Source organism: Oratosquilla oratoria, unplaced genomic scaffold (genome assembly GCF_046742065.1).
Source record: "Oratosquilla oratoria isolate Oo_2021 unplaced genomic scaffold, ASM4674206v1 SCAFFOLD45, whole genome shotgun sequence".
Classification (NCBI taxonomy): Eukaryota; Metazoa; Arthropoda; class Malacostraca; order Stomatopoda; family Squillidae; genus Oratosquilla; species Oratosquilla oratoria.
The window spans coordinates 2,223,652-2,251,237 of NW_027467710.1; the positions used below are offsets into that span (position 1 = coordinate 2,223,652).

General features: G+C 40.1%; 1 protein-coding gene across 1 annotated transcript in view; it reads right to left on the reverse strand.

Moving 5' to 3' along the window:
• Positions 1–27,586, reverse strand: part of LOC143023144 (neurofibromin-like) — a 375,045-nt gene that overhangs the window by 225,580 nt on the left and 121,879 nt on the right. The window contains exons 15-22 of the mRNA XM_076181656.1: positions 25,391–25,432; positions 22,611–22,684; positions 19,859–20,014; positions 18,806–18,966; positions 10,311–10,482; positions 9,705–9,844; positions 5,881–6,096; positions 1,079–1,283 (exon numbers count right to left, since the gene is read on the reverse strand). Of these exons, the coding sequence (XP_076037771.1) occupies positions 1,079–1,283; positions 5,881–6,096; positions 9,705–9,844; positions 10,311–10,482; positions 18,806–18,966; positions 19,859–20,014; positions 22,611–22,684; positions 25,391–25,432 (1,166 nt within the window). The remainder of the gene's footprint in view (positions 1–1,078; positions 1,284–5,880; positions 6,097–9,704; positions 9,845–10,310; positions 10,483–18,805; positions 18,967–19,858; positions 20,015–22,610; positions 22,685–25,390; positions 25,433–27,586) is intronic.

The window sequence follows — 27,586 nt, forward strand, 5'->3', positions numbered from 1 at the left end:
CGAGATGCAGGGATGACCCGATATCCAGGAGGTGCCAAGATAAGAAGGAGGGAAGAGGGTGGAGGGGAGTGGAGTGTGATAGTAACGGAATGGGTGGGTGTATTTTTTATGCCTTTGTTTTTTGGCTACCTCCCTTGTAAGGGGGAAAAGAGCCTTTGGTATATGTATGTATGTATAATGAGGTAGTGGGGATAAACTAGCTCTGGATATTAACCACTTCCATACGGTGACGCCTACATAGGCGGTATAAGGAGCAAGTGGGTACTCGATGAGGCCGACGTCAGCATCTTGATTATATTTATTGTAGTCGTACTTACGTAACCTCCATTCTCTCTAAACTGGCTTCATCATATTTTCTATGGTTATCAAAATTCACGGATGAAAGAGACCGAACGATTGAGCACTGACTTTATTTTTTATAATGTGATTATTATGACGCAACATCACACATCAGGCAGCTAATGCTGCCAGACGTGCGATGTGCCCCAGAGTGAAGAGGTTAAGCCCTACTGTGGAAGCACTGTACCTAGTTGCATTACCTTTGACCCAAACATTGTGAGAAGGGACAAACAAAAACTCTCTGACCATCTGTATATGAGCATGCAAACTTATGAATTTGTTTAATCATATAATGGCATCTACAGTTTAATTCCTACTTTTGAGTTCTAATACCATAATCATTACTACTAAGACTGTCATCCTATAACAGTAACATAAAGCCATTTCTCAAATTAGGTATTGCACCATTAATGACTACCTAACTTCTCTTCCCTATACCAACACCACACCATACAACTATAACAGCAATTCCCAAACTATGGGTCGCGACCCAAACATGGGTTGCGAAGTGTTCAAGAATGGGTCGCGAGACCATGTTAGAAAAAAAATATTTGTACCATTGTATTTTCATTTCATTGTGTTTTCAATAAAAGAAGACTTTCGAAATTGCTTTTTGATGCTTGGGTTGCCACATCTTCACCAGATCTGGATTTGGGTCGCGGCCAAAAAAAGTTTGGGAACCACTGAACTATAATTTGCACTCTTAGGTAACCATTTGAGATCTAATGCAAATCCTCACCTCTTGAACTTCTGTGCAGTCATTGAGAAGGTTGAGGAAGAGAGTGAAATACTTAAGAAAAAGTTGTGACTTTGCTTCCATTAGGTCTCCCCGGTCACTCTCCTCTGGTTGCAATGGGAGACCACGTAGCAATGCAGCGACAGCCTCCATACAGGCCTGATCTAAATCTCTGCAGTATCCCATGATGTCCATCTGCATGAAGACACTGAAAGAACAATACCAATTAATATTTGATGTTAACCCAATGTAGCAAAGGCTTACATGTTCCTACACATCTACCAAATGTACCTACATCTACAGGGTGTTCAGGATAAATTTGACACTTTTGTCACTAACTTCCTCAGTCCCTCATCTGATCATGCTACAAGCACATTGTTGTCAGCAAACAACAAATGGCTTTTCTCCATTATCTTTAACCATCTCCAATCACTGACCCATTACTCTTGCATTTACATCTTGCACCACCCCATCCATGTATAAATTGAACAGCCTAGGTGACATAATACATCCCTGATGAAATCCCACCTTTACCTCAAATCACTCACTCTCTCCATTTCTAATCCTAACACAAGCTCTATTACTCTCATAAAAACTCTTGACTGCTCTTAACAGCTTTCCTCCTATCCCATACTGTATATTTGCAATACTTCCCACATTGCCTTTCCATCTACCCTGTCATAAGCCTTTTCCAGATCCATAAAAGCCCAAAAAACATTCTTACCTTTTCCTATAGCTTTCTCAAATATCTCTCACCACAAAAATCTGATCTCCGCAACCCCTACGTGTCCTAAACCCACACTGTTCCTCACCAATTTCTCCCTCTGTTCCTCTCCTAATCCTCTCAATTGAGACTCTCCCATAAACCTTAGGTACTACACTTAAAAAGCTGATCCCTCTGAAACTACTACACTCATACTTGTCCCCTTTTCCCTTGTAAAGTGGAACTATAGGCACTCCTCCAGTCCTTTAGCACTCCACCCTCTCTTAAACAAACATTAAATAGCCTCAACAGTCAGTCTACCATCACTGTACCTCCTTTTTTCAGACAATTCCTCACTCATCACTGTCATTTTCTTGGCGCTTCATACTGCAACTACCTTTCCCTCTCTATCCTCCTTCATATTTAACAACTTCCTAAAATACTCTGCGCATCTTCCTCTTACTGCCTTCTTTTCCATCTGCACCTATTACCTTTTCTCCTCTACTTGATTTGCCTCCTCTTCCTCTCCTAATTTCTTTCCAAAACATCTTTTTATTACTTTCAAAATTTTCTGTACATCACATTTGATTACCTCATCCTATTTTGTAACCAATCTGTGATAGCTTACTTCTTCTCTTCTACAACCATCTTTGCTTCCTCATCCCACCACTCACTACCCTTCCTTCTATTTCCTCCTGTCCTCCTTGTTCCACACACCATCTTTGCACACATTGTGACTCCCTCCTTGAACCATCCCCATTCCTCCTCCACTTCTAGTTGGATGGTAGCATGGCAAATAAAAAGTTTGGATTAGATTTTCTATATATATTTCTAACATAAGTTTTTCAAACTCTGTAGTAATCATGACCATTCCAAATTGTTCGAGGATACTAAATATAAAATAACTGATATACTGAAAAAGGAAATACAGTAATTATGGGTGATTTTAACTCAAAAGAATTATGTTGGGAAAATATGACAGTAAAGGGTGGAGAAGACACAACACTAGAGTAGAGAAGAGAAAGAGGTGATCTACTGACTATATTTAGAATCATGAAAGGGATAGAAATCCTTGATATAGTTTCCCACATAGAGTACTGAATATCTGGAATAACTTAGATAATGAAACAGTGTGTGCAAAAACTATTCAAGATTTTAGGAAAAAACTTGATGCCCAAAGATACAAAGACAGGTCACCATGAGCACAGCTCCCTTCCCATGTAATACAGCTAGGTAAATACAGTTCTACTGTAGAGTATTTGATATAAGACTGAAAAAATGGTATACTCAAGAAGAAGAAAAAAAAAAAAAAAAGGTATTAAGAAGACAACATGGAGGGTGTAGAAAGTTAAAAATGGTGTATACAAATATAAAGGGTTTGATTTCTGGATTAAACGAACTAAATGATTACCTAATAGAAGCTAAACCAGACATAATGGGAATTGTGGAGACAAAATTGAGAAGTACACTAGTACCAAACAGCGTTGGACATGGATTATATAATCACTAGCTTCAAAATAGGGAGAAACTGGGTGAAGAAGTCATGTTCATGGTTAAGAAAAACTTAAATGTGACTAAAGTTACATATGGAATGAACTGGGTAGAAGTGATCATAATAAAGGTTGAAGAAGACATGAAAAGCAGAAAATTTGCAGTGATTTATGTGCCCCCAAAAATAGGGCCTTGGGCAGAGAAAGATCACTTCAAAATGTTAAATGATACTAAATCTTTATTAAACGAGATGCTAATGGATGGAAGTAACGCAGTACTCATGGGTGACTTTAATTGCAAAAATATATGTTGGGAATAGATGACGGCGAAAGGTGGATAAGATCGATATGAACATGGAACATACAATGACACAGTGGGTAAAGGAGAGCACTAGATTCAGAAATAATGAAGAACCATCAAGACTAGGTCTAACATTTACATCAGAACCCAAATAGTAGACAAAATTGATTACAAGACCCCAATTGCAAAGAGTGACCATATACTACTCAAGTTAAAATTAGAGGAAATATATATAAAGAGAAATGAGGAATACAGAAAGGGCAGACTGATGTATACCAAAACAGACTTTGAGAAACTTATGAAACTTTTTCTTGAAACGAACAAGTGGAATAAATGGATGATTCTAATGAAGATCTATAAAGGAGTGGAAAAATATGTACCAAAGCAAAAACAAGAGAGGGTGTAAATAAAATACTGGTTTAATAGAAGGTGCAGTGAAGTGAAAGATAGACGAGACAGAGCTTGGAAGAGATGGAGAAGAGACAGGAAACCTAAGTGGCAATTATATGTTAACCAAAGAAACGAATACATAAAAATACGTAAGGAAGAAAAATGTAAACATGAGAAAGAAATAATAGATAAATGTAAAGATCAGCCAAAACTATTCTATAGATATGTAAATGGGAAACTGAAAAAAAAAAAAAAAAAAAAAAAAAACAGGAAATAGTGAAACTATGGCAAGGGAATACGAAATACATACAAGACACCAAAATGCCAGAAGTTATGGGCAAACACTTTAAGTGAGTTTTCACTAAAGAAAAAGTAAACCATAGGTTGAAGGGAGAGAAGTGAATCCCCTCCCCCCCAAGGAAATAATAACAGAAATAAATAATGGACCAAGTAACAAACCTTGATGTCAGAAAATCACATGGCCTGGATGGAATAGCAAACTGGATATTAAAAGAATGTAAAGAACTAGTAGACAAAATATACAACATAATATTTTGCTCTCTCAAAGAAGGAAAAATGCCACAAGGCTGGAAAAATGCTGATATTGTACCAATCTATAAAGGAGGAAATAATGAAGACCCAACAAGTTAGAGACCAGTTTCCCTTACAAGCAAATAGCAAAAATCTGCTAAAAAGTTATAAAAGATAGATGGACAAACATCTGGAGGAGAATAATATACTAAATTTGAGACAATTTGGATTCAGACAAGGAAGATCGTGCACCACAAATTTGATCTGCTTTTACTCGAGGCAGATATAATACAAGGGATGGATGGAAACAATAGGAGAGATACAAGGTAAACTAATGAAGTGGATGGAGGACTTTTTATATAAAAGAAAAATGAGGGCAGTGCTCAGAGACAGGACTTCTATTTGGGAAGATGTAATTAGTGGAGTCCTACAAGGATCAGTGCTGGCTCCAATAATGTTTGCCATTTATGCGAGTGACATGGACGAGGGAGTGGAATATTATACGAGCTTCTTTATAGATGATGCAACACTGTTGAATAAAGTGAGTACTGAAATGAACTGCAAATCATTACAGAGAGATCTAAAGAGGGTTTGGGAATGGAGTCAGAAATGGGAAGTGAAATTCAACACAGAAAAATGTAGCATAATGGAGTTTGGAGGGAGAAGAAAAAAAAAAAAAAAGTGATATCTGGAAGATATAAAATTGGTGAAAAAGAAGTTAAGAAAGTTAAGAAAGGAGGATCTGAAAAAGACATGGGAGTGATTATCACAAAAGATATCCCCCCTGACAAACATATAAACAAGGTTGTTGGTGAAACCTACAACTTACTGAGAGCAATAATAGTGGCTTTTACCTTCTAGGATGAAACCTCATAGACACCATCCCTCCAAAATTAGAATATCTATCAGTGGTAGAGTCCTCATATAGAAGGAAGGATATAAGTAAGACCAAGAGAATACATAGGGCAGCAAACTTACCAATTCCCAGCCTGTCCGATAAACTATATATGACTAAAAGAACTAGCTCTGCCAGCATTGAAAGATCAAAGAGAAAGACTTGATATGACTACAGCATTCTGGTTAACAAATTTCATAACAGGAAAACAATGCAGAGTCAATAAATCAAAACAACCAAATCTCTGGAACAAAAAGGATATCCAATTGAGCCCCTCAGGATGCAATAATTTGACTTTTACTATTCAATCTTTTCATAAGTGATCTTCCAACTTTAGAACTAAACACCAATGTTCTCAATTGCAGATGGCCTGACAATAATAACCCAACACAGTAAATACAAAGTAACAGTAAAGAACACCCAAGCCTGCTTTTCTATCCACCCAGACATTAACATGCTTCTATTACTCTTACTCCACAATTCAACTCCACTTACCCTGATGCAGAAGCAACATCAATATTCCCAGAAGGAGCAATCTGATGAGAATTACCCATAACCCAGTCTGTGAGGTAGTCAACCATCTTGTTCCGAAATTTCATTTCCTGCCGAAAGGCAAGATCATCCCTTCTCTGCATCATAACTTCAACCAATTGACACAACTTTGTTTTGATGTGTAATGTGTGCACTGTCGTATCCAGATGTCTAACATATCTGCAACATAAAAATTATAATTTCTATCATATGGAACACATATTCTCCTAAAATTCTCTGAACTTGATATCACTGCCAAATGTGGAATATTATTAACATTAACCACTTCAGTATGACTTAAATTCTCACACATAGCATTGGGTGCCATATGTAATTTGCATCACACTACATGCATTATAAAATATAGTCACTGTTGTATTACTCATTCTCTTTTACTCTGATGATCTGCCATCCAGGAGGTGCCATGATAAGAGGGAGGTAAGAGGGTGAAGGGGGTTGGAGTGTGATTAGGGATGGAATGGGTGGGAGTGGTTTTATGCCTTTGCTTTTTTGGGTACCTCCCTTGTAAGGGGTAAAAAAGCCCTTGGTATATGTATGCAATAATAAACACAGAATATGTGATCAAACCAGTTCACAGAATCTGGGGATAACTCATATACAACTACAAAAAATATATATACATACATACATACATACATATACCAAGGCTTTTTCCCCCTTACAAGGGAGGTACCCAAAAAGAAAAAGGCATAAAATCATTCCCACCCATTCCATCCCTGAATACACTCCACTCCCCTCCACCCTCCCTCCCATCTTAGCACCTCCTGGATGATGGGTCATCCCTGCATCTTGTCCACTGCCCTGGGTCAGAGGCAGTGTCGCAAGTCACAGCACATCCACAGCAAGGCCGCTTCATTAAATCGGCGACCCCCCTCTCCGTCTCCCCATTGCATAAAAGGATAAGACGGGGAGAAATCCCTTCGGGCTGCGTCAAATTTTGCTCACACATCATCCATATACAACCATTCTCCATTCACCCCTGTCTTCTGTCCTCTCCCGTCCTTCCTCAACAGACATTCCCGTCTTCCCCAAAGCCCCCTTTACCCCATCCATCCACCTCATCCTAGGACGTCCCCTCATGTTCACTCCCTCCACATCTGCCTTCCATACCTCCTCTTTTACCAGTCACTCATTCTTTCCATGTGTCCAAACCATCCAAATACTTTTTCATCAACCCTATCTCACAGCTCCCTTTCCACCCCTGTTCTCCTCCTCACCTCCTCATTTCTCACTCTATCTAGCCTAATGACCCCCATCATACTTCTCAGACACATCTAAACATATTCAAACTCCTTCTCTCTTCCCCTCTTATGTTCCATGTTTCTGCCCCATACAGTGCTGTTGGCAGATATAGTATAATCAAAACACCAATGCAGGCATCCTTGTGTACCCACTCACACCTCAAGATGCCTATGTGGGTGTCATCGTACCAAAGTGGTTAAAATGAACTATGATTTTCAAAGTACACATGGTAAAGATATCTTGGATAAGAGCAATGTGTTTGTATATATTTTTTTCAATACCAAACCACCTGTTTTACTAACCCAAACCAAACTAAAACCACAGAGTATTCAATCACAATTTTTGAATTAAAAAAAGTGCACCCACTTGGGTTGTGGGGAAAAAAAAAAAAAGTATGGGAGAAGTTTTCCAACAAGAAACCTAAGGTTTGGGTCTTTCAATGTGCATGGATTTGGCACAGATGAGAGTAAAAGGGAAGAGATAGGCAATATGTTTTTGAGATGGATGTGTTGGCATTGAGTGAAACGAGTTGAAAAGGAAAGTCAAGTTTGAGTTTGGGGGTGTAGTTGGGAGGGTGTCAGGAGTGGAAAGAGGAGGGAAAGAGGGGGTGGCTATACCAGTAAGTAAGGATATAGGTAAGCGTGTGATGGTGTGGAAGGAGGTTTTTTTCAAGGTTAGTGTGGATAAAGGTGAGAATGGAAAGGAAGATGTATTTACCTGGTTGTATTATACAGGGAGTTATGCTTGTGGTGACCCGTCTTTGTATCTTTCAGCATCAAGTTTTTTCTTAAAATCTTGAATAGTGTTTGCACACACTGTTTCCATGTCTAATTTGTCCCAAGTAACTATCACTCTTTGTGGGAAGCTGTTTTTTTTTTCAGATCTTTTCTGTAACTATCTTTTTTTAGTTTCCTTTCATGTCCTCTTGTTTTTCCATTGTCCCATTTCAATAAATCAGTCTTATCTAAGATCTCCATTCCTTTCATTATTCTATAGATAGTATCTCCTCTTTCCCTTCTTTGTTCCAGAGTTGGTAATTTTAATTTGGACAGTCTTTGCTCATATGTCATTTTGGAAAGAGTTGGTGCCAGTTTTGTTGTTGCTTTTTGTATGTCAGGGGTGTGTTATGTCACCCTGGCTGTTCAATCTTTACATGGATGGGGTGGTGTGAGAGGTGAATGTAAGGGTAGTGGGTCAGGGGTTGGAGATGATTAAAGGAAATGGAGAAGAGTGGGAGGTGAGCCAGCTGTTGTTTGCTGACGACACTGCGCTTGTTGCAGGATCAGAAGAGGGAGTGGGGAAGTTAGTGACAGAGTTTGAGAAGGTGTGTGAAAGAAGGAAGCTAAAGATAAATGTGGGTAAAAGTAAGGTGATGAGATGTACAAGGGGAGAGTGACAGCAGGCTGGAAATGAGCATTAAGGGTAAGAAACTGGAGGAAGTGGATAGTTTGATACTTGGGTGCGAATGTGGCAGGAAAGGGAGGAGTGGGGGTGGAGGTAGAATATAGATTGAGAGAAGCAAGTAAATGCCTTGGTGGATTAAAAAGTGTAATGAGAAATAGACATCTGGGAATGGATGCTAAGAGGAGGTTATATGAAGGAGTGATTGTGCCAACAGCAATGTACAGTGCAGAAACATGGAACATGAGAGAGGAAGAGAGAAGGAGTTTGAATGTGTTTGAGATGAGGTGTCTGAGAAGTATGATAGGGGTTACTAGGCTAGATAGAGTGAGAAATGAGGAGGTGAGGAGGAGAACAGGGGTGGAAAGGGAGCTGGGAGATAGGGTTGATGAAAGAGTATTGGGATGGTTTGGACACATGGAAAGAATGAGTGAAGAAAGATTAGTAAAAGAAGTGTAGTTTGGATCTGTGGTTTGGATTTATGCCTTTGTTTTTGGCTCCCTCCCTTGTAAGGAGGGAAAAGTTATGGGTATATGTATGTTTTTTGGCTACCTTCCTTATATGGGGGAAAAAGGCCTTTGGTATGTGTATGTATATGTATGAAACACATCCATGCACAATGAACCACTTACTAGGATTCTGGTTGAGTTCTCCCAAGCCCTCTTCAGAGCATAATAATGCAGAGAAGAGCCCCTTTACTTGTCCCCTCACTACATCACATTTAGTCATCTTGTACAACATACATGAGAATAAAACAGGAAAATTCTCCTCCCCCCTCCCCCAACACAGTGGGATCATGAAGTAATAATCATAGAGGTGATAAGGACTGGTTCAAGGGAACAGCACAAAGGAGGGACAGGAGTACTAAAGCATCATCATTCCTTTATGAATAGATTAATTACTATGTATATCTATATATTTAGGGGTTCTTCACCCTTTTATGGGAAATAGCCAGTCAAGGCATGCACCCACCCCTGCCCATTCCATTTCCATCCATCACCAATTGTTTTCCTCTTATCTTAGCTCTTTGTGGATGAAGGGTCATCACATTATGCGTAGACTTACAACAAATAAATAAATCCAACTTGTAAGTAATCACACAGTTGAGTCCATATGTTATTCACCTGACAATAGCAAGCATCATTGGCTCTATGGATGTAACTCCCAAGTGTTCTGCAGGATGATCAGTTTTGTTTTCCAATACATTTTTCATGATGAAGATGATATGTTCTATGAGTTGAGTACTGATTTCACTCACCATGACCTGTACATACAGAAGAAAAAAAATATATATATATGCATATTATTACTTCAGTGGAAGACAAGCTCATTTCACACATATTGACATTATATTGTACACCATCCACAACACAACATCATCCTCTCTAATAACCATGGGTGTCAATGTATGTTTTCATACACTGCAACCACAACCATGTGTTTTCATATCCATAGATACCCATGGTTATTTGAGAGCACAACACTGTGTTGTGGATGGTGCATGGTGAAAATTAGATATGTGTGAAATGAGCCTTAGTAAATTAATTTATCAAAAATATGTCAAATGAGAAGCACTGTAAAGTTTATCTTGATCTTACACCAACCTATCCACAAAATATATCATTTAACACTAACTACTCATTAGATCTTTTTACAATAAACAGAAGATACAACTGGACATACCTCACTAAATTGAAAAAAACATGGCAAAATCAAATGTGACAATTTACCTGTCCCTGCTGATCAAAGAATTTGTCAACAATAACTTTGATCTGATCAAAGAGGATTGGGTAGAGGAGGGGTGACATTTCATGGCCAACTAACTCCTTAACATGCTTCTGAATTTGTGCACCAAACTTCTCATTGGAACAAACCAACAACTTTAACAAATGACCAACAAACCTTAGAAAAGAAACAAAAATTCACAGATTAGCATAGCACATTTATTTGTGAAGATTTATGCTGAGCAAATATGAATGCATTAATTCTTACAATGCTCAACATTATAATAATCCTATTATCAAAAGATCAATACTTCCCATCATATATATATATATATATATATATATATATATATATACACAAGTAGAGAAAACTACCACTTACCTACAAGTAGTACAACAATGACAAAGTAAATAAAATAAATAATCATTACTAAGGAGGGGTGAGTTGAGTTTGGGAATGTAGTTGGGAGGATCTCAGGATTGAAGAGAGGACAAGGGAGAGAAGGGGTGGCTATTCTAGTAAGTAAAGAGATAGGTAAGTGTGTAGTGGAGTGGAATTTTGTTCAAAGATAATGTGGATGAAGGTGAAACTGGGAAGGGAGATGTGGGGTTTTGTAAGTGCATTTGGACCTGGTGGTGAGAAGAGTGTAGAGGATTTAAATGAGTGCATTAAGGGATTAGGGAGAAATGTCAATGTAGTGGTATTGAGAGACCTTAATGCTAGGGTAGGAAATTAACCAATAGACGGAATGGTTGGGAAGTGTGAAGTTCCACTGTAATGGAGAGTTTATGGTGATATGTCTAGAGAGTTTATGATAGCAAATGCAATGTTTAGGAAGAAAGTCAAGAATAAGTACACATGGGAGAGGGTGGTGGATGGAAGGGTGGTAGAGTATTAATGGACTATATGGTGGTAACCTGGAAAATAATACGAAGAGTTAAGGATGTACATGTTCTGAGGGGAGAGAGTGGGGAATATCTGATCACTTTTTGGTGGAAGGTAAGTTGAGAATAGAAGATAAATGGAGAAAGAGGTAAAGGGCACAAGGTAGGGAGGTGCCTAAAGTGAAATGCTTAAATGAGAGAGAAAAGGACAAGTACAGGGAAAAGCTAAGAGAGGAGTAGGAGTGAAGGATAAAGTAGAACTAGGAGTGGAGGAATGGGGATGGTTCAAGGAGGGAATCACAAGGTGTGCAAAGATGGTGTGGAACAAGGAGGATGGGAGGAAATACAAGGAAGGGTAGTGAGTGGTGGGACGAGGAAGCAAAGAAGGTTGTAGAAGAGAAGCAAGCATTCACAGATTGATTACAAAAAAAAGATGGGAGAATCAAATGAGAGGTACAAAGAAAAGAGAAGTAAAGCATAAGATAAAATAGGCAAAGAGGAGAGCAGATGTGAAATGGGGTAAGAGTATGACAGAAATTTTAAAAATAAAAAGATAATTTGGAAAGAAATTAAGAGAGGAAAATGGAGAAATAAGGAAAGATGAGGTGAGGGCACTTGATAGAGGATGAGAGCAGGTATGGCACAGTCATGGTGGACTGGCAGGTGAGGTTATTTAATGTTTGTTTAAGTGAGGGGAGAGTGCTGGAGGACTGGAAAAAAAGGAAAAGTATGAGTGTAGTAGTTTCAGAGGGATCAGTTTGTTAAGTGTACCTGGGAAGGCTTATGGCAGGGTCTTGATTAAGAGGATTTGGAGAGGAACTGAAGGAGTATTTGGAGAGGAACAGTGTGAGTTTAGGACAGATAGAGATTGTGTGGATCAGATTTTTGTGGTAAGACAGATATGTGAGAAAGCTCTAGGACAAGGTAAGGATGTTTTTTGGGCTTTTATACATACATACATACATACATATACCATCATTCAGGAGGTGCCAAGATAAGAGGGAGGGTAGAGGGTGAAGAGGAGTGGAGTGTATTAGGGATGGAATGGGTGGGAGTGGTTTTTATGCCTTTGTTTTTTGGCTACCTCCCTTGTAAGGGTGAAAAAGCCTCTGGTATATGTATGTCTATTTGCATCTTTCCAATGTTGCAGTATCTTTCCTTCTTTGAGTAAAAAGTCTATTATCTTCTATAATTTGTCCATCAGTTCGTTTATACACGCTTTCAGTTTTGAATTTGCAATTCCATCTGGTTCATGCGATTTCCTGACATCTAGGTTTTTTATTTGGTCTCTTATTTCTTTCTGTATTACCTTTATTTCTTTCATTTTGTCCATCTTCCCAAAATTGTGAGCTCTCAAATGTAAAAAACAGACCTGAAATGTCTGATCATAACTTCTGCCATTTCTGTGTCATTTATATATTCTTTATCTCCTTCACTCAATTTCACTATTTCATGTTTATCCTTTACTTTTTCATTTATATATCTGTATGGATGATGATGTTGTGATGCATGAGGTGGGGTAGGTGGGGTGGGTGGGGGATGGGGGTGAAGGAGTATGTGTGAAAAATAAATTGATGCAGCCCAAAGTGATTTCTCCCTGTCTTCTCCATTTCTACATAAGGAGACAGAGAATGGTGTCGCCGATTTAATGAAGCGGCCTTGCTGTGGATGTACTGTCTTGCAACACTGCTTCTGACTCACGGCAGTGGGTCAGAAGCAAGGATGACCTGTAATCCAGGAGGAGCCAAGATATGAGGGAGGTGGGTGAATGGGAGTGGAGTATGTGGGGATGGTATGGGTGGGAGTGGATTTTATGCCTTTGTTTTAGGTGGGGGGAAAAGAATGCTGCCACCAAGTTTTCCCACTTGGATCGTAAGAGGTGAAAAAAATGGGACGGGGATTGGGACCATGCATCCTTCTCCTTGTTGCCTAAAAAAAAGTAAAGGCATAAGAGGGTCTAGGAGCTTTCCAACCAGCATCCTATGATTTGGGTCTTTTAATGTGCATGGATGTGGTACAGATGCGAGTAAAAGGGAAGAGTTAGGTAGTATGTTTGTGAAAAGAAAGATGGATGTGTTTGCTTTGAGTGAAACTAAGTTGAGAGGGAAGGGCGGGTGTGAGATTGGGAGTGTAGTTGGGGGGTTCTCAGGAGTGAAGAGGGCAAGGGAGAGAAGGGGTGGCTATACTAGTAAGTGAAGAGATATGTAAATGTGTATTGGAGTGAAAGGAGGTTTCTTCAAGGATAATGTGGATGAGGGTGAAACCAGGAAAGGATATGTGGGGTTTTGTAAGTGCATATGGGCCTGGTAGTGAGAAGAGGGAGAAAGGGAAGCTTTTTAGATTGATTTAAATGAGTGCATAGAGGGATTAGGGAGGAATGTCAATGTAGTAGTATTGGACCCCTTAATGCTAGGGTAGGAAATGAACAAATTGACGGAGTGGTTGGGAAAGTGAAGTTCCAGAAAAGAATCGTAGTGGAGAGTTGATGGTGGAGATATGTTTAGAACGAGAGTTGATGATAGCAAATACAGTGTTTCAGAAAAAGTCAAGAATAAGTACAAATGGGAGAGGGTGGTGGATTGAAGGATGGTAGATAGAGTGTTAATGGACTATGTACTGGTAGATAGGAGTATAATAAGAAGAGTTAAGGATGTACATGTTCTAAGGGGAGAGAGTGGGGGAATAACAGATCATTTCTTGGTGGAAGGTAAGTTGAGAGTGGAGGATAGATGTACATACATACATACATATGCCAAGGCCTTCTCCCCCTTACAAGGGAGGTAGCCAAAAAGGAAAAGGCATAAAATCATTCCCACCCATTCCATCCCTCAATACACTCCACACCCCTCCACCCTCCCTCTTATCTTAGCACCTCCTGGATGATGGGTCATCCCTGCACCTTGTCCACTGCCCTGGGTCAGAAGCAGTGTCGCAATATGTAGAAAGCAGAAAAGGACAAAAGGTAGGGAGGTGCTTAGAATGAACTCTTTGAATGAAAAGGAAAAGGAGAAAGAGTACAAGAAGAAGCTGAGAGAGGAGTGGGAGGGAGTGAAGGATAGAGTAGAGCTAGGAGTGGAGGAGGAATGGGGATGGTTCAAGGAAGGAGTCACAAGGTGTGCAAAGAGGGTGTGTGGAACAAGAAGGACAGGAGGAAATAGAAGGAAGGGTAGTGGATGGTGGGATGTGGAAATTAAGAAGGTTGTAGAGAAGAAGAAGCGAGCTTTCACAGATTGGTTACAAAATAGGACAAAGAAAAGAAAAGAGAAGTAAAGCATGATATAAGGGAGGCAAAGAGGAGAGCAGATGTGAAATGAGGTAAGAGTCTGACAAATTATTGAAAGTAATAAAAAGATGTTTTGGAAAGAAATTAAGAGAGGAAGAGGAGGTGAATTAAGTAGAGAAGAAAAGGTAAAAGGTGCAGATGGTGAGATGATAATGGAAGAGAAGGCGGTAAGGGGAAGATGGGCAGAGTATTTTAAGGAGTTGCTAAATGTGAACGAGAATAGGGAGGGAAAGATAGTTGCAGTGGGAAGTGCTAAGAAAATGACCATAATGAGTGAGGAAAATGGAGGAGAAATAAGGAAGGATGAAGTGAAGGCAGTTGTTATGATGATGAGAGCAGGTGAGGCACCTGGTCTGGATGGATGCCATGCAGAATATCTAAAAAAAAAAAGGAGGTACAGTGATGGTGGACTGGATGGTGAGGTTATTCAATGTTTGTTGGAGAGAGGGTAGAGTGCCGGAGGACTGGAGGAGTGCCTGTATAGTTCCACTCTACAAGGGAAAAGGGGACAAGTGTAAGTGTAGTAGATTCAGAGGGATCAGTTTGTTGAATGTAGTTGTTGTTGTTGTCGTTCCCTAGACTGTCTGTCCGAGCAGTCCCGTCTCCCCAAGGAAGGCCACAGCCGAAACTGGGTTTTCCCACAAATCCTTTATAGAGTGTATGTTGTGTTGTTTGCGTGCATGATTGTGTATAATGCAGTCTTCCATTATGTGTTGTATGGTATGGGGTGAAGTGTTACATTCTGGGCAGCTGTTCACAACACGGTCGTCCAGCCTCTTCTGGTAGCTTAGAAGTGCTGGGTGGTGACCGCATCGCAGTCTGGCCAAGTGGACTCTGTCCTTACGTGGGAGAGAGGATTCAGAAGGGTGGATATCAGGGGGTCTGGCATGTAGCAGTGTGTTGTCTTTCAGTGTGTTAATGGAGCGGTGAGTGATATGATTATGAATATGTTTCCGGAGGCTGGTATTTGGTGGTTGTGGAGGAAGAGAAGAGAGTATCTGTGTGTAATAAAGGTCTATGGGTGTAGTTTTAATGTTTCTTGGTGTGTGTGGGTGTTCTGCTATGTAGTGTAGTGGGTGTGATGTGTTTGTGGTGGCTGCAGCAAGTGTTTGTGTGCCTCTCATGTCGAGGTGGTCCTTGACTTGAGTGCGTTAAGTCTAGGTGTGCATTTGTTTTTTATGTTTGTGAGGTGTTGTTTGAAAGACATGGATGTATCGTATGTTACACCAAGAATTTTCGGTGTGTTTGTGTGTGGTATTAGAGTGTTGTTGATGTAGAGATGAGGTATGTATTTGTGTTCTTTTGTCCAGTTGGTGAGAAGTGTTGCTGTAGATTTGGATGGAGCTATTTTGAGTCTGTTTGTGATGAACCATGTGTTGAGTGTGTCAAGGTATGGCTGGATTATTTCTGCAGCTTTGTCTGTGTTACGATGTGTGCATGTGATTGTTATGTCGTCTGCGTAGGAAGAGATTTGTATTTCTGAGGTGTCTGGCGTGGGTAAGTCATGCATGTATAGATTAAATAATGTGGGGGATAGAACTGAGCCCTGTGGTACTCCGTTCTTAATGTTTCTGATGTGCGATGATTGGCCATTATATGACACATGAGCATTCCTGCCTGCCAGATAATTGGCCAGCCATCTTTTGGTGTTATTGTGCATGTCTGTGTTATATATTTTATTTGTTAGGTTGTGGCGGGGGATAGCATCAAAAGCTTTACTAATGTCCAATGTTATAAGAAGTGTTCTGTGGTGGGGCCTATCCGAATTGATGCCATCTAAAATTCTTTGTGTGAGGTTTGTCAGAAGAGTGTTTGTGGAGTGTAGTGGCCTAAAACCGTGTTGTGAGTCAGCAAGGGGAATATATGGTGTGACAAGTTTAAGTATTAGGCGTTCAATGACTTTAGAGGGGGTGCAGAGAAGTGTGATTGGGCGGTGCGATGTTGGGATTGTTGGGTCTTTGTTCGGTTTTGGAATGGTGATTATTTTACCATGCTTCCAGATGTCGGGTATAGTGTTGTGTGAATAGCTGTAGTTTGCAATGTTTGTGAGTGCGTGTATACCTTGTGGTCCAATGTGTTTTAGGTGGATGTTGCTTATGTTATCAGGGCCACAGGCAGATGAGTGCTTGAGACTATGCATTATGAGTTTTGTCTGACTGTCTATGAAGGGTGTATAGTCTGAGTCTGTGGGAAAGTCTTTCTTACGTCGAATGGTGCGTCGGTCGTCAGGGTGAGATGTAAGATGGCTCGTCTGTGCGAAATGACGTATGAGTGCGTTTGCTTGTTGTCTGTTTGAGGGTAGATTATCTGTTGTTGTGATTATTGCTGCGTGAGAGCGTGTAGTGTTAGTGTTGGATAGTGTGATGCTGTTGAGTGTTTTGTACAATTTGCTGGTGTTTGTTTTGTGATCAAGTGTATTGATAAAGTTTTGCCAATTTTGTGTTTTTTGTTCATGGTCCTGGAGCTGCAACGTCTACGTCGTGGGACCACCCCCCAACCCCAAGAGTTGGGGGCCAAACAGCAGCAACTACCCCTGGCCATCAGCTCTACGCAGATGGCACCGATCTGTTGAATGTAGTTGGGAAGGCTTATGGGAGGATATTGATTGAGGGAATTAGAAGAGGAACAGAGTGAGTAATTGGCAAGGAACAGTGTGGATTTAGGACGGGTAGAGGTTGCATAGATCAGATTTTTGTGGTATGACAGATATGTGAGAAAGCTATACGAAAGGGTAAGGATGTTTTTTGGCTTTAATGAATTTGGAAAAGGCTTATGACAGGGTAGACAGGAAGGCACTGTGGGAGGTTATGCAGATATATGGGATAGGAGGAAAGCTTTTAGGAGCTGTCAGGAGTTTTTACGTGAGTAGTAGAGCTTGTGTCAGGATTAGAAATGGCGAGAGTGAGTGGTTCGAGGTAAAGGTGGGATTTCGTCAGGGATGTGTTATGTCGCCCTGGCTGTTCAACTTATAAATGGATGGAATGCTGCGAGAGGTAAATGCAAGGGTGGTGGGTCAGGGATTGGAGATGGTTAAAGAAAATGGAGAAAAGTGGGAGGTGAGCCAGCTGTTGTTTGTGTACAACACTGCCCTTGTAGCAGGATCAGAGGAGGGATTGAGGAAGTTGGTGACAGAGATTGGGAGAGTGTGTGATAGAAGAAAGTTGAAGATAAATGTGGGTAAAAGTAAGTTGATGAGATGTACAAGGGGTGAAAGTGGCAGCAGACTGGAAGTGAGGATTATGGGAGAGCGACTGGAGGAAGTGGATAGTTTTAGATACTTGGGTGCGAATGTGGCAGGAAAAGGAGTGGAGGTGAAGGTAGAATGTAGATTGAGAGAAGCGAGTAAATGTCTTGGTGGATTAAAAACTGTAATGCGAAATAGACATTTGGGAATGGATGCTAAGAGGAGATTGTATGATGGAGTGATTGTGCCAACAGCACTGTATGGGGCAGAAACATAAAACAAAAGAGAGGAAGAGAGAAGGAGTTTGAATGTGTTTGAGATGAGGTGCCTGAGAAGTATGATAGGGGTTACTAGGCTAGATAGGGTGAGAAATGAGGTGAGGAGGAAAACAGGGATGGTAATAGAGTTGGGAGATAGGGTGGATGAAAGAGTATTAGGATGGTTTGGACACATGGAAAGAATGAGTGAAGAAAGACTAGTAAAAGAGGTATGGAAGGCAGATGTGGAGGGAGTGAACATGAGGGGGCGACATAAGATGAGATGGATGGATGAGGTGAAAGGGGCTTTGGGGAAGAGGGGAATGTCTGTTGAGGAAGGACGGAAGAGGACAGAAGACATGGGTGAATGGAAAATTGTTGTATATGGATGATGTTGTGATGCATGAGGTGGAATGGGTGGGGGGATGGGGGGTGAGGTAGAATGTGTCAGAAAAATTTGACACAGCCGTAAGGGTTTCTCCATGTCTTCTTCTTTTCTGCATGAGGGGACGGAGAGGGGGGGGTTGCCAATTAAATGAAGTGGCCTTGCTGTGGATGTGCTGTGTCTTGCGATACTGCTTCTGACCCAGGGCAGTGGACACAATACAAGGATGACCCGTCATCCAGGAGGTGCCAAGATAAGAGGGAGGGTAGAGGGTGGAGTGGAGTGTATTGGGGATGGAATGGGTGGGAATGATTTTTATGGCTTTGTTTTTTGGCTACCTCCCTTGTAAGGGGAAAAAGCCCTTGGTATATGTATGCATGTATGTTTTTTGGCTACCTCCCTTGTAAGGGGGTAAAAGCCCTTTGTATGTATAGCATTACTAATTACAACAAATCATATGTGTTGCAGCACCTGGAGAGAGAGAGAAAAAAAAAAAAAACCACTCACTGAGTGACTGCACAGTATACATCTTGTCCTGCGTTTGGCAGCACTGATGTTTTGGAACCTCCAACTTGTGGCCGTGATGGTGACTTGTTCAGCAAACAAACACCCCCTAATGCACACAGAAACCCAGTCATGTTGGCCCACTCATTCACCTGGTCCTGGATCTGTAAAAGTAAGCACAATGAAGCAAAGAATGAACACTCCAGTTTAGTAAACTCATTTTCTTAGTATTACACTACACAAACTAGGCCTTTATCTAATCTGAAAGAAAAGACAGAAAACTCTTCAAAAGAGTAAATATCAAGGCACTGTCCCAGATCTCTCTTACAGGAGACCTACAGCCACATCACCACCCAACATTAAGACAGAATGAGAACAAAACTGGCCTGACAATTGTCCCAAATGCTACTACAATACAATAGAAAAACCACCTCATTTCACACTGCCCTATTCTCATCCTATCTAAACAACATGAAATCTCTTCTCTGACTGATAGGGAAACAATGAATGGTACCTGCATGCGATGGCTGAGCAAGAGGGACAGTGAAGCTGTCTATTTTCAAAACTTGTTGACCCCCTCACTTCTATCAGGTGTAGCCCTCAGGAGCTTCAGGCACCCAACATCTTCCAATTTCAGCTGTATCTCTTACACTTTTCACTTTTTTACACATGGAAAGCTGATGACTGGCTACTGCTTTCCTCCCTGTACAACTTTCAGCTAGTGACATAGAAACAATACTTCTCTCTCTCCTCTCCCCATCTCTATGAGTGATTGGTTTCTTCTATAATTCTAGTGTCAATCCAGTGTACATGTTATACAAAAAGAAAAATAGGTTTTGTCTCTGTATTTCAAGAAAGATGACTGGATAGAGTATTGTTTAATGATGTCATGTCTCTAGAACTAACAATGGGTATCTGTGTTAGTCCTACAAGAAAGATGTTGGAGAGAATCATCTGCTTCACCCCTCATCTTTAAATCCAATTATCCTCCATCATATTCATAGGATAAATAAAATTATACATATATCTATACAAAATGTTGATCTCTTTCCTGACCTCCAACTCATGCTCACTACTCTGATGTGATGCTCTTCTTTTGGTGACAGAACGGTGAAAACTCTCCGAGATCTGTCCTTCTTCCAGTTTATTCTTTGGATAATTGACCAAGAGTTTTGTTGCATTCTCCCAGTTGATAAATGTGTCATCCCATGCCTGCAATGAAGTACAAGGAGGCAAATATATTTACCACTCATAGTAAAGAAGAAGAAGACACAGAAGAAGAAGAAAAGAGAAGAAGAAACTAGCTTTAATCATAAAATATGTTTAGACCAATAACAAATGCTATGTAAATTAACAATTAAACTTCTAATGTAGCACCAGGACCTCTATGAACTCCATAGGACCCCAAACTTTTGATGTTCTATCCCTTACTTCTATCTCCCTTTGGCTACGACATATTCTAAACCATCACATGATTCCCAAACTAGTATCTAATTTTCTCTCCTAGTCAATCCTGTTACCTGTTCTATCTACAATCTATAATAATAGTATAGGCTCCATCATTTTTCTTCAATTATGTTAACCTCTTCAATTCAAGTCAAATATTCATTCAAAACAGACTTTGGGAAACTTAAGAAATTCTTTCAAAATGCATACATACATATACCAAAGGCTTTTTTCCTCTTTACAAGGGAGGTAGCCAATAGGCAAGGCATAGAAACCACTCCCACCTATTCCATCCCCTTAATACTCCATTCACCTCTGCCCTCTTCTCTTCCTCTTATCTTGGCACCTCCTGGATGACGGGTCAGAAGCAGTGTTGCAAGACATAGCACATCCACAGCAAGGTCACTTCAATAATTCAGCAACCCCCCCACCTTTCCATCCCCTCATGCAGAAAAGGAGAAGATGGGGAGAAATCCCTTCAGGCTGCGTCAATTTATTTCTCATACATATTCCCTCACCTACTCCCCTTCATGCATTACAGCATCATCCATATACAACCTGTCCTTCCTCTTTCCCAATGCCCTTTTTACCCCATCCATCCATCTCATCCTAGGACTCCCCCTCATGTTCAATCCTTCCACCTCTCTTTTACTAATCTTTCTTCACTCATTCTTTCCATGTCTCCAAACCATCCTAATACTCTTTCATCAGCCCCATCTCCCAACTCACTCTCCACCCCTGTTCTCCTCCTTACCTCCTCATTTCTATATCTAGTCTAGTAACCCCTATCAAACTTATCAGGCATTTCATCTCAAACATCCAAACTCCTTCTCTCTTCCTCTCTTAAGCTCCATGTTTCTGCCCCATACAGTGCTGTCAGCACAATCACTCCATACAATCTCCTCTTAGCATCCATTCCCAAATGTCTATTTCTCATTACAGTTTTTAATCCACCAAGGCATTTACTCACTTCTCTCAATCTACATTCTACCTCCACCCCCACTTCTCCCTTTCCTGCCACATTCGCACCCAAGTATCTAAAACTATCCACTTCCTCCAGTCTCTCTCCCTTAATACTCACTTCCACTCTGTCCCCACTTTCCCCTTGTACATCTCATCACCTTACTTTTACCAACATTTATCTTTAACTTCCTCCTTTCACACAACTTCCCAAACTCTGTCACTAACTTCCTCAATCCCTCCTCTGATCCTGCTACAAGCGCAGTGTCGTCAGCATACAACAACTGGGTTATCTCCTGCTTTTCTCCATTTTCTTTAACCATCTCCAATCTCTGACCCACTACTCTTGCACTCACTTCTCGCACTACCCCATCCATGTATAAACTGAACAAGAAGGGTGACATAACACATCCCTGACGAAGTCCCACCTTTATCTCAAACTACACACTCTCTCCATTTCTAATCCTAACACAAGCTCTACTACTCTCATAAAAACTCTTGACTGCTCTTAATAGCTTTCCTCCTATCCCATATATCTGCAATACCTACCACAGTGCCTTCCTGTCTACTCTATCATAAGCCTTTTCCAGATACATAAAACCCCCAAAAAACATCCTTACCTTTTCCTACAGCTTTCTCACATATCTGTCTTATCACAAAAATCTGATCTACACAACCACTACCTGTTCTAAATCCACACTGTTCCTCACCAATTACTCCCTCTGTTCCTCTCCTGATCCTCTCAATCAAGACCCTCCCATAGGCTTTCCCAACTACACTTAACAAGCTAATTCCTCTGAAACTACTACATTCACACTTGTCCCCTTTTCCCTTGTAAAGTGGAACTATACAGGCACTCCTCCAGTCCTCCGGCACTCTACTCTCTCTTAAACAAACATTAAATAACCTCACCATCCAGTCCACCATCACTGTACCTCCTGTTTCCAGACACTCTGCATGATATCCATCCAACCCAGGTGCCTTACCTGCTTTCATCATCTTAACAACTGCCTTCACTTCATGTTTCCCTATTTCTCCTCCCTTTTCCTCACTCATTATGGTCATTTTCTTAGTGCTTCTCACTGCAACTACCTTTCCCTCCCTATCCTCCTTCACATTTTGCAACTCCCTAAAATACTCTGCCCACTTTCCCCTTACTGCCTTCTCTTCCATTATCATCTCTCCTTCTGCACCTTTTACCTTTTTTCTACTTGATTCGCCTCCTCTTCCTCTTTCACAGAATACGGGGATCACTCAGCTACAGCTACAAAATAAATATAATCAGGAAGCCAACGCTGACATTCTCATATACCCTAGTCATGGCTCATGACACATACATAGGCATCATTCTATTCACGAGGTTAAAGTAATCTTGCCTTTGAACTAATTGTACACAACCTACCTGTTTGCATCCTTGTGTCCATTTTTCTATTTTCCTGAGTAGAGCCATGATCCGCTTCTGTAAGGCAGCACGACCTGCAAAACAACAATGATCACATCACTTAAGTTCATACTACAGAATCTCAAAAGAAATAAAAATAATAGAAAATAAAAATTGAAATGAAAATAAATTAACTGACTTTTCCATAAACAGGTCAGAACAGAAATAATTCTGAAAAAAAAAAAAAAAAAAAAGATAACCAGAGCATAGAATGTTAATAATTTTTTCTGTAATCTAGCATTACTATACAAGTTTCTACTACAAACTTTTCAGAGTTTTATTTTTAACCTCTTCAATAATCCATTAATCTGCAGGACTGCTTGGACAGACAGTCTAGGGAACAACAACAGCATCCATTAATCCTATTGCAGTCTTGAGTTATCGTCAATGATCCAATGGTATCCGATGTGAGTTGCTACCTTCTTATTCCATATCTTTTATTACGACCTGGGCCCCACCCCTACCCCAATACTTCTACCCCCTATCCTTAAACTTTGCTTCACATTCCTACTTGAAAAAGACATGAAAATTATTCATTAATTAATTTTGCAGTTACTGTACTTAGAACTTATAATGAACATGTTTCTATGAATAAGTCTTCTTCTTCAATACAAAAGAAAAATAACAAATATGAAAGTAGAAACTATACTGTGAGGAAAGTACAGACCCCATCTTTAAACAATATTTTAAGCTACCAGTTAAACAAACTTCTGAAAAACATTTGTATATGCATAGAGATGGTGGCTGGGCACAATTGGAAATTACCACATATGGAAGTTATGTAAATAAACTGGACTACAACTTTCATAAATCTACTACTACCACATATGATAGTCTACATAGGTTACCTTTTATGCTTCAGTGATAACATGCAAAAGATTCACATATTTACAAGCAACCATTAAGGTATTATTTTACTGGTCAATCAAAGTGTTCCCTAGTTCTCTTGCAGGAGACTCCCTGTAAGCCAACTATGGCCAATGGTTTGCACCTTAAGTTACTAAGTGAAGGGATCTTTTTGTTGACTGGAAAGGATAAGTATTCAGTAGTGTAGAATTAGGTGCTTTGTGTCTCCTGTGTTACAGTTATATCTGGAGCAATTGATGTTTTTTACTAGACAGATTTTGTGTTGGCAGTTTTAATATGGAGTGGTGAACTGAACATATGCATACAAATGTAACTCTTACTCCCCTTGATAGTGGTTTCTCAGTTGGGTTGATTTCTAGAAGAGTTTAGTGTAGCATAAAATTTAGTATTCTATTGTGCAACACTTCTCTTGTGATCAAAATGTGCATGTGTCTTTGTACAGGCATACCCTGGGGTACTGGGGACAGGTTACTGTATATGCTTGTGTAAAATATTGTTGGCATTGTTCTCATGTACTCAGTGAGCTGTCTTTGTGTGATATAATGTCAGGTGTGTAAAAGTTTGAGGACTGACATAGAACTGTGTGCCTATCATTTTCATATGCTGCTTCTTTCCTTTGACTCTTTATAGGAGAAAACTACAAAGTGGGATTCCTAGTGCCCTTCCCTATCTCAATTAGCTGCCTTCTAGAAAAATGGTGGTGACATTCAGCATTCTTCTCCCACCAATACTGGGGCATCAATGAAGAAAGAGTTGGAGACATGGAATGAATAACATACTGATTCAAGGTGGCAACAGAGATCTATCTTTATTTACCTAACTATATAACAAGAGCCTTTTTCCCCTTTATAAGGGAGATGGCTAAGTCCACAGGCATATACCCACTACCATCCACCAGCCTTTCCTCCCTCTCAGCTCCTTGTGGATCCCCATCAGAGGTATTAGCTGCATGTTATTGTGATAAATTCCTCAATAGCATGTAGCTGATGGTTTAGGGACTATATGGAGTACCCCCTATGGACCAAAGCCACACATCAATTTGTCTATGTTATTGGAAATCTCTACTCACTGGGAAATTATGCTACTTTATTGTACTGTGACTGTCCCTCCATTATGCTGTCTCCTCCCTCTTAACACTTCTCTGAGTATATATTTCCATTGCCTCTGAACCCTATGGTAGAAGAAAGAATACAGCCACAGTTTTCCCACTCGGGTTGTAAAAGGCTGCTAAAATGGGATGGAATGATGGGACTAGGTATCCTGCTCTCTTTAACCCTATTCCTATGGGAAGTCAGGGAGAAAAAAAAATGTGGCTATGTTCAGCAGTTACCCCAAAATAATCCCAAAGTATTAACTCCATGGTTACAGGCATTCATTACTCCAGTATAGGTAAATAATATTTACTCTTGTAGCATAATTTATTTCAGCATCTTTCACTTTTTTTCTACTATTCGCCTGCTTGCATTTCACATTCATAAAAAAAAATTAAAGATAAAAATAACAAATAAACAAGTCCTAAAGATATAAAACTATGGTAAAGTTCAAATCAAATAATAGTCTAAAGAAGAGAAATAAAATAGTAAAATAAAACTGGTTTCTGGAAAAATAATATGTAATAAGAAATGGTCTTACAAGATTCACAAGTAAATACAGAAATTTTGTATACAGTGAGCCAAACATAAAAAACATGCTAAATGACAAACATTCAAAACATATGTGGGACAACTGAAAAAGTATTTAAGTTCCTACTAAAAAAAAAAAATACAAATTTTCTTATTACATATCAGATACTGAATTTTCAGTTACATCAAATACTAGTTCATGATCAACCATATACAAAGAAAAGCGGACCTGGACAATGAGCAATGCCTTACCCTGGTGATGCTGCTGACAAAATATTCTTGAGTCCAAAGAGGCTGCATACATGGTTAGACAAAGAATTAGAGTTAGGTTAATGTCAAGCAAACAACATAAAGGGAAAAACCTTAGCGAGTTTACTGTTAATATCATAACTGATTTTGCACCATCAACCAGTTAGATTGACAATAAAGCAATGTTGATATAGTTCTCCAATTGCTTAAATAATGGCCATGGCCTAAATAATATTACCACATTTTCAATAATCAACATTAACTACTGCAATCTATCTATATACCAAGGCCCTTTTTCCCCCTTAAGGGGATCGTCCATCAGAAAATCACGAAAAAATAAAAAAAAATACGAAATTCTGAAAATATTTCCTCTAAAAGGGTTGCTCATAAGCTATCTCGTGGCTGAGTATGGAAGCTGTATCTTGATTTTTACTATCTAAAAAAATATATAATACAGTACCCCCCACCCTACTGTGGCTGGGTCGTGTACGCTGCGTACTGCATATTACGTTTTCTGTTGTTACATATATTTGCTAACAAAAGAAGCTGTGTATTTTGCACAATATCTATGCTTTTGTATGATAAATAATAGCATACGATATGGCAACAGGGACCTGACTGCATATCGTTCAGTATGAATTGCCCATCAGAAAATCACGAAAAAAAAAAATCTGAAAATATTTCCTCTAAAAGTGTTACTCATTAGCTCTCTCGTGACCGAGTATGGATGTTGTATCCTGATTTTTACTATCTAAAAAATATATAATACAATAACACACACACACACCCCCCCCCCCCCCGTGTGGCTGGGTCATGTGCACTGTGTACTGAATATCACGTTTTCTGTTGTTACATATATTTGCTAACAAAAGAAGCTGCGTATTTTGCACAATATTTATGCTTTTGTATGATAATAGCATACGATATGGCAATAGGGACCTGACTGCTTAGCGTACTGTTGTACAGTATGTGAACGTGACTTATTCATTGCTTGTCTTTCAAGTTAGTGAGACGTACTATTTTCTCGTTGTTTCAAGTACTTTTATTGACTCTGAAGATGCCGAAGATTTCTAAGAAGAAGTTGCGATCACAGTTATGAACTTGCATATATGCCATCAGCAAGAGGGACAACAACCTGGAGCTGCAACGTCTACGTCGTGGGACCACCCCCCAACCCCAAGTGTTGGGGGCCAAACAGCAGCATCTACCCCTGGCCATCAGCTCTACGCAGATGGCACCGATCCCCAAGGAGGAGCTACGCCTACCTGGGGGAGTACCACAATCCTTTTTTTCCAACACACAATGTTACGTTTTTTCTGCACTGAGGGGTCATTTTCCGGCGATCACCCCTCTTCTTCTACTTTTAGCCGGAGATGTAGAGAGCAATCCTGGGCCCACCACAAAATACACATGCCCAACATGCTCTAAACCCATTACTTCGAGCAGACAGACAAAGGGCTCAGTTCAGTGCAATATGTGCAAAAACTGGGCCCACCTCACTTGTACAACACTTGCTGACACAAACCAATACACAAACACTTGGACATGTTCTACCTGCCCTCCAGTAACCCCAATCCCACCTCCCCAACCACAGCCAACACCCTTACCCACTCACAATTTCCCTTTGCCCTTACCCATGATTAGTACTCCCCTTCCTTTGTCCCCGATCTCTCCTTTCCCCCCCTCTGACCCAGATCCTACACCTTCCCCACTACCACCCCAACCTCAACCCCAAACGGCTACATACAACACATACAAAACACACAACATCAACATATTACAACACAACATTGACGGTATAAACACTAAAAAACATGAACTTGAACACTTTCTTAAACAACACAACATACACATTGCAATTCTACAAGAAACAAAATTAAGACACTCACACAAAACACCATCATTTCATAATTACACCACCATCAGACAAGACCGGACTGACGGCAATGGCGGTGGACTCATCACCCTGATCCACCATTCCATCTGTTTTGTGGACACAAGTGCCACAACCAAAATTCTCCTCCCTACCACAGATAACACAACAGAAACCCAATCCATTCGTATCCGCACAGGCAACAATTCAACACTAACAATAGTTAACATGTACATTCCCCCCCAATCATCCCCCACAGTTCCAAACACCTTCAGACCTCAACTCAGCCAACTAACCTCAATCCCCAACCTGATCATGGGTGGTGA